General features: G+C 50.1%; 1 protein-coding gene across 4 annotated transcripts; it reads right to left on the minus strand.

Annotated features, from left to right (window-relative positions):
• Positions 1-1,324: 1,324 nt before the first annotated feature.
• Positions 1,325-8,249, minus strand: MRM3 (mitochondrial rRNA methyltransferase 3). 4 transcript variants are annotated; one of them, XM_008695543.2, is made up of 4 exons: positions 7,903-8,249; positions 7,405-7,649; positions 5,292-5,459; positions 1,325-2,602 (listed from the first exon to the last, which is right to left on the minus strand). In XM_008695543.2, the coding sequence occupies exons 1-4, from the start codon at positions 8,211-8,213 to the stop codon at positions 2,055-2,057; spliced, it is 1,272 nt and encodes a 423-aa protein (XP_008693765.1). In that variant the 5' UTR covers positions 8,214-8,249; the 3' UTR covers positions 1,325-2,054. The 4 variants fall into 4 exon arrangements, with proteins under 4 accessions (XP_008693765.1, XP_040497046.1, XP_040497048.1 ...); XM_040641112.1 differs by having other exon boundaries at positions 7,806-7,945; XM_040641114.1 differs by lacking the exon at positions 7,405-7,649 and having other exon boundaries at positions 7,903-8,034.
• Positions 8,250-8,252: the final 3 nt, after the last annotated feature.

Raw genomic sequence — 8,252 nt, forward strand, 5'->3', positions numbered from 1 at the left:
CGCGTCTCAGCTGCACCGGTGTAACGTGGCAACCTACTTCAGACTAAGTTGCCCACAGCAAAAAAGAGCCCATCCATTCATGGGGCTTCTAGCTTGTTACGTTTGTGTGTTCCTTGATGCAGACAGACGTTCTTGGGAGCTTAAAGATGTCTACCTACGTGAGTGTTTCTTAAAATTGTTGGAGCCAGCCAGATCTGCTCCTGGTGAGGGGGGCGGTGAGGGGCTGGGCCCTGGGCCAGGCACCAGGCCCTGCAGCACAGCTAGTGGCTTTCAGCACTAGTCACAGGACCCTGGGTGAGATGCTGCTGCTGGGGTCTTCGTGGGACAAGATGACAAAAGTGGAGCTGAAAGCGCAGCTTGGAGGGGGACATCGGGTGCTCCTATCCACCACAGGTTGAGGGGAAACTGGTAGAAACCCGGGCCCAGGGGTCTGCTCACCCTCCAGACCTTAACGACAGGATTCTCACGGCGAGCTGGCTGCTGGGGCTGGGGCAGGGAAAGGCCTCTGCAGCTCTCCCTGCCCCGGAGCTCCAAACCGGGCGGAGGGCTCCCGGGGGGAGTTGCAGGCGTCCGGGGACAGCAGCATCTGCCCAGAGCTGCTTTCCCAGACGTTCTACTCCAAGGAAAAAGTTGTGCCACTTCTTGCCGCAGCCACTTCCCACTGTCCAATTCCTCCTTAGTTTTTGGTCTGATGTCTATCTAGGCTTCAGATTCTGCTGAGAGAATGAGAAGCTGGATGGGTCTCCACCTTCAGCCCCTCTGAACACAAGTGGCCTGTAAAATGCCCTCTGTGGAAAGAGACTGACTCCGGCATTTCCAACAATTTAATTCCAGGAAAACCAGACCCCTCCCTTCAGGGCTGGGAGTGGTTTTGAAGCACGGCTGCCACCTTGTGGCAGAAGTCCCCAATAGCACTCACTCCACACAAAGACCAGGAGCCCCTCGGCCAACCACGGGCCAGCTTCTCGGAGTCCGTGCTTGTCATGCACTGCTCATTTTTTATTCTGATTTCCTGGGGAAATGGTGAAAAAACAAATGATGGCATTAAAATGGCAAAGAATTCAAGGGAGCAATTTTCCATTATCGCTCAAAAATCAAGAACTTCGCCACCATCTGCTTCCCCTGTAGTCATCTGTAAGAAAGGAAAGCTTGCCCTCTGCGAGATTATCATCATCACAGAAAGAACTTACGAGTCACGGTATCTAAGCCGAGTCACGGTATCTAAGCCGTTGACTAGAAAGTGAATGGGATGTAAATTTCTTTCACCGGGTGCGATCAAATAGGCTGGTTTTACACTTGCTTTGAACAGTAACAAGGCATAGTGTTTGTTGCTCTTTCATTGATCTTTATTTTGTAACAAGAATCAGCAGAAGAATCCAGGACAAAGCCACAGAAAACTGGTTTCATGCTGGAAAGGTATGAACTTCCCATCAGTGACCTCTACTTTCTTAGGACTTCTCCAAGGTGTCGAGAGAACAAATGTCAACAGACTCCAGCAGTTCAGGTCCCTGAGCTGCCTCCCAGACTTAGCCTGCTGGTGTGACAGGCATGAGGGCTCTGTGAGCCAGAGGGCCAGGGCATGGAGGGTCCCAAGAGCAATCTGTGGGCCACTTGCATCGAACACCGGTGAGGCCCCAGGCAGCCCAGACCGGAGTGGGACACGAGGGCAGCGACTCCAGGCCTCCCGCCTGCAAGAGCACAGCCACCGAGAGACTGTTCCTGCCAAAACCTCTCCCCTCAAACATATCAAAGCAATCCCACCCTGCCGCCACTTGGGGCATGAGTCACGCTCGATCTCTGGGTTCTCTCAAGAGGAAGTTTTGCTAGGGAGCAGGGGAAGTCTCAGGAAGAATTCTCACCCTGGTTATTTTTGAGGATAAGCAGAGATTCACGGAAATTCTTATTTTTCCAATAACCATACAGTAGCCTCTTGCCCACCTCTTGCCTCCTGGATATGGCCTGGGCAGCCACAGTTACCGACTCTGCCTATCTCCTAACAACGCAGGAGGGGCTGGGGACCCCCTCCAATCAAGGACCGACTTCCATGTTCCGTCTCAGTGGCACCTCCCGTCCCTGCTCGAGTGTTCTGCCCTCACACGCAGTTGTCTTTTCCCTTCAAAAAGCAGGATGCTCGCAGCCATAGCTGAGTTCAGGCTGTCCACACCAGGCACGACGGGGATCAGCAGCCTCTTGCCCCCGGTGCTCTCGGCCAACTGCAAGGACTCCAGGCTCACGCCGTGGGTCTCCCCACCTATCACCACAGCTGCTGGTGCCTCTGTCCAGTCCGAGTCATACCTCTGGACCTCCAGTTCAGGGAGCCAGGCTTTACTGGCTCCAGGTTCTCGATCGTCTTCTTCCTCTTCCTCCTCCTCATACTTGTGCAACTTCGAGAGTCGTCGCTCACATACCCAGCCATGGTCACTGGCTTTGTTAGACATCTGGGCCTGGGCATAAAGGCCACAGTTGTCAGCCACGTAGACCCGGGTGTCGGTGGGCAGGTAGCTGGGCAAGGTTTCCCAGTCCAGATTACTGACTATGGGCACCTGGAAATGCGCCCCCATTGCTGCCCGTAGCACTTTGGGCTCCCAGGCATCCACACAGCCTAGAAAACAGAGATAGAATCCAATTAGGACTAGAAACCTTCCCAGACAAGGGGATTTTGGAGTAAATCAGATTAATTCTGGATCAGGACAGAAAGCCAAAAATGTCCTACTGTAGCCTTCTTGAGAGCTGGGACCTCTGCCTCCCCAGTTATGGCAGCGTCCGGCAAAGGGACCAAGGGTGGATTCCTGCTGGTGCGGAAAGAGACTTTTCTCATTCCTTCAACGTGACCATCCACCTGGGCCAGACACTGGATAGGAGACGCAAAGAGCATTAAAGTCCCCAGCCTCGAGGGGCTCGTGGCAGACTGGGCGATGGTGTTGGGACATCTGAACACATGACTACGTATCAGTAACTGATGTAAGAGCAGCATGAACAGGGTGACGGAAAACCCTTGTACAGAGCAAAGCTACCAGGAAAAACACCCCACAGAACATGACCCTAAGCTGGACCTGGAAGGATAGGAGGAAGCTGTCAAAGAAAGGCCGGGGGAGTTACAGAGGCGGGAAGAACGCCATAGCCCAAAACCCTGTAAGGACAGCGATCTGGCCGATAACGGGTGGGGTGCAGTGGGAGATGAGACAGGAGGCAGGCAAGGACCAGTCTAAAGGAGGGTAGGAGCCAAGCTGAGGAAGTCTGGGATTTTATCCATTAGACAATAAAATGAGGACGAAGGATTTTAAGCAAAGTAGTGACAGAATCTGGTTTATGCTTTAGAAAGGCCCATCCAGCTTCAATGTTGAATCTGCACCAGAGCAGGGAAGCCGCTAGAGAGCGAGACAGTAGATGGGGGCAACCACAGACATCCAGGGAGAGCCGGGCAGCAGCCTTCTCTTTCACACTCACACACGCCCTCTCACCACACGGTAAGAAGGCTAGAACTCTTGTATACATAGCCGCAAGCTAAGCCCAGCCACTTGCACGTGCGCTTTCCCAGGACCACAGGCCAGGGGAGGCAGCAGGGCCAGGCCACCACCGACCTGCCCCCCCCCCCCGCCATCAGCACAACTCTCCTCATTCTAAGTTACTGCAACAATTAACCTAACTTCAGGACAGAGTAAGTAGACAAACCAAATTTTAAAAGGAAAATAAGACACAGAGAATGGAACACTGCCCACACATTGTGCCAACAATGGGCTTTCCCAGTCACCGCAGGGACCCAGAGATGGGAGGTGGGCTGTCTGTCAAGAAGCTGGGGGCGAGGGAGGGACAGAGGAGGGGCTGAGACTCATGAGGGGAGCCATCCAGTCTGACCCCTCTCCCTGGTGGGGAGTAAGGGACAAGAGGAGATTTCCCCCCTCATCCTCATGCCCTCCATCCGGGGCACCACACCAAGTGTTCCCTGCTCCCTCCCCACCTCCTCTGTACCAGCCTCCACCATCAGTGTGGAAGCCGCACCGCCTGCAATTTATACGTACGCTTCCAAAACCACCCCGGCTCTCCGAGCGCTCAACGACGGGGTGGGTGAGCGAGGTACTGATGATGGAACCCCAGCACCTAGCTCTCATGCTGGCGTCTCTATATCTCCTCCACCTATTCCAACGAGGTGGGACAGGAACGAAGGGTTGAAAGGAGCAACCGAGGCAAGTCTCAGGTGCAGGGTCATTATCAGCTTACACTGAATGATCCCCCCCCCCCCACAAGTTGTAAGAGGCATTTTTTAGGTATGTCCCACGTGTTAGCCAAGTCTCTTTAGAACCAAGCCTATCCATCCCATTTCCTTTTTTTTTTTTTAATTTTAATTTTACTTTTTTTTTAAAGATTTTATTTATTTATTTGACAGAGAGAGAGCACAAGCAGGGGGAGTGGCAGGGAGAGGGAAAAGCAGGCTCTCTGCAGAGAAGGGAGCTGGATGCAGGGCTGGATCCCAGAACCCTGGGATCAAGACCTGAGCTGAAGGCAGAGACTTAACCCTCTGAGCCACCCAGGCACTCACCCCCCTTTTCTAAGATTTTGTTTACTTGAAAGAGAATGAGAGAGCAGGATGGGGGGCAGGCGGAGGGAAGGGGCAGAGACAGGAGAAGCAGACTCCCTGCTGCGTAGGGGCCTGACACAGAGCTCCATCCCAGGACCCTGGGATCATGACCTGAGCCAAAGGCAGATGCTTAACCAACTGACTGAGCCGCCCAGGTGTCCCCTACTCAACCCATTTCTGATGACAGGAGAGAAATGTCATGGGGCTAACTTGTGTGGGGGTGTTTGACCCATCCCAAGGCTAAGACAAATGCATCCCAATTTCATAATCACACTCCGTCGGCATCATTCCTTTTATCGGATTCAGAATGGCAAGAGTTAGAAAGGTGTCATATGCCCAACATTTTGGGAACTCAAGACCGTTACACAAAGGATGGAAACAAAGTGTTAAAATTGGTATCTATTTCTTCCCCTGACTGGTTTTAAGTTCTTTAATAAGCTAGCAGGTGCCAAAATAATTTTAAAAGAGAATCCATACCTCCCGAAGTACTTAATGTGTGCCAAGCAATCGCTGAGTACTTCATGTGGGCCGTCTCAACCCTCACAACAGCCTTACCGGGTCGATTCTGTTATGCCCACGCTACAGATGAGGAAACTGACACTCAGATTATTGCTCACAGACATACAGCTAATAAGGGGCAGACCCAAGACTCAAATCACAAAGCCAGCTCACTTCCAAGTGGCCACCCGATCCACCCAGTAACAAGTGCTCTGACCTTTGGTGAGTAATACTTTGCTGCAGCCGGCCCCAGCAGCAGATCTCAGAATCGTCCCCAGGTTCCCGGGGTCACGGAGATTGTCACAAATCAACAATAAGGGCAGCAAGTGGCGAAGCTGAGTCTCTGGGTATGTCATCTTAACATGGTCAGGTTTGGCAAAAATCCCTGAGGAAACAAAATAGGCGGTTCACTTGTCTGATGTGACCACAGGGAATCATTTGGCTTTCCATTTATTTACCCAGCTTTCTATATTCTTAGTTACGTAAGTAATACAGGAATACATTCTGATTGAAAAAATTCATACAGTCCTACCAGTGATATGCAGCCCCCATAACTGTTTCCGATCCGAAGGTGTATCCCTTCAGAACTCGGTCCATCCACCTACCTATGTATATATCTACATCTGCCCACGCAAGGTGCTAATCCCCCTTACATCAAATAGTCACACCCTACGTGTTATTCTGTAACTTTACTCAATTCGCTAACATGAGATGTCTTAGAGAACTCACGTCAGTCCATTCGGAGCTACCTTATTTTAAATGCTTCACGTTATCTTGTAATACGAACATACCAGGTTTATTTAGCTCTTCCCCAGCTGACGGACATTTACTTTCCATTTTTCCCTATTATAAACAACCCTGCAATGAATATCCCTGTATCTCTGTGCACATGTCCACACATTTCCTGTGAAAAACACCTGCAAGTGAAATCGATACACGCTGTGTGTGCACTCCTAATGTTGTCAGATACTTCTAGCCACAGGCTAGGCCAATTTATTCCACACCGAGAACACATAAGTATCTACACCTAAGCCATCGGTGAAGGCCCTAGAATGATACTAGGCATCTGTGTGCTGTAAAAAGATCCTGCACTTAGGAGCCACGGATAGCTGCAAGACCATTCAGCAGGGCAGGGGCCTCAGGAGTCCTTTAACTTCTACCTGATCAGCGGTAGTGATGAGAACTCTCTCCTAGAGGCCCTACTTACATTACTGGATTTTAAAGATATGCCGGAAGTCTGACATGAGGTCTTACCGCTTTCTCTTTACCCCACCCCTTTAATATTAAATAAAACATAAGGATAAGCCAAATAATATGTATTTTTCAGAGGCATGAAATGATGAAAGCAGTCATAACAACGAAGAGGGCTACAGAAGTCCTGGGTGGGCTGGCCACTGTTAGCACACATGCCCAAAGCGGCAAGCATGGTGCAAATAAGTGATACTTGCACTGTAACATGAAGTAGGGAATTAGGGGTGTAGCTAACGCACAAACTCTTAGAGTAAGGGAAGGACTTTAGCAGTCCCAAATCCCCACCCTAGGGGAGAGTTCTAAGCGCAGGGTCATAGATCCCTGTGACTTGCTGGGTTACAAAACAAGAGATGGTCCCCAGAATATCCTCTCGCAACTAATAGCTGAACTTTACCAAAAGGAAACACATGCACAACTGGTATGAGAGCTCCTGGCCCAAACATTAGAATCTTGAAGATAACTCCACTTGCCCCAACTGCCCCTTACTATCCAAGAGAAACTTCTACACTTACTGCCATTCAATTCTCATACCTAAGATATAATTCCAGGGTGAAAAAGATATAAAGAATTTAGTTTTTCCATATTTAGAAAAAAGACCTAAGTGCTAACAGATATTACAATCTATTAGAATCTTGTTAGATTCAACCAAATAAAGACACGGTTTCCTGTTCAATGGGCTAAGCGGCGTAATCGCTTGCAGCTTACTGCTCAGACAGGCTTCTAGAATAAGGGGGTCAATGCCAGAGAGGTATCACCACACTGGTGGAAGTCTTGTGCAAATGGAGGGCTAAGTATTTTAGTAAACATTTTCTTAAATTTTAATTGGACATTAGAGGTTGAAGAAGTAACCTAAAAATATAATGTTCAAGGAACAGTGGTTATTCCTGGAGACTGTAAAGAGCCCTAATACATTTTCCACTGAAAATACTGTAAGATGCACAGATTTGAGAACTGTATTTTTCTGGGTGTCTTACGAAAACATTTTGAATTTGGTTCAAATAAAATCTGTTGCCCTCAGACAATTCTGAATAAGTAATCCTAGATCTCTACTTCTAGTGACACATAGTATAACCACTGACCCATTATTCCTTGTGGTGTTACTAGGTCGGACCAATCCTTGATATCCTCAAATTTCACCTTAATGAGGCTGACACCTTTCAGCTTATCAATGGGTAGCTCCTTTATGTATTCCAGACGGCTAAAGAAGAAAACCTTGGGCACAGCACCAGCCTTGAGAGCATCTGCAATCAGCCTGCGACCTTCCAGCAGGATCTTTCCTTGCTTTTCCCGAAATGGCCTGGACTTAACTATTGTCATTACACTGCTGTGGGTGGAAACAAAAAGAGGGGTCATCACCAACATCCTTGTTACGGAGACACACCTAGTTCTAACAGATATAAAGAGCTTCACAGACATAAACTAATTCCAAAGAAAACACTTATTCTGCCTTCCATGCATAATAAAAACCAGAGGGGTGTACCGGGAAGAAGTCCTCCAACAGAAGGAAAGAGGTTAAGCTTCCGCTGGCAGGCGGGAACAGAAACGGGAATACAAGACAAGTCTCAGGAACACATCACCTCAGCCTTCTGTCCCCGGGTAAAGCCTTATCATAGCGAAGCCCCGACTCTTCCCAGGTGCAGGGCGTCTGGGATCGGGACACCTGAAGCGGCTGCTTTGGTCGCTGCTCGGGATTAGCCTCAGTCTCAGCCCTCCGGGGCTGCTTCCCAGAACTGGGCTTCCGTTCCACCACCTGTCCGGATGGAAACACCACCCTCACGGGGCTCCGCCGCAGCGCGCGGACCCAGCGCCGCCCGTCGAGGTCCCAAGTTTGGACCACCGGCAGCAGCGGCCGCGTGGTCAACCCCAAGCCCTTTACCCACGCCGCCATCTTCCCCCGCGCCGTGGGTTGCGTCACGGAAGCGCGCCG

This window comes from Ursus maritimus, unplaced genomic scaffold, assembly GCF_017311325.1.
Source record: "Ursus maritimus isolate PB19 unplaced genomic scaffold, ASM1731132v1 scaffold_24, whole genome shotgun sequence".
NCBI lineage: Eukaryota > Metazoa > Chordata > Mammalia > Carnivora > Ursidae > Ursus > Ursus maritimus.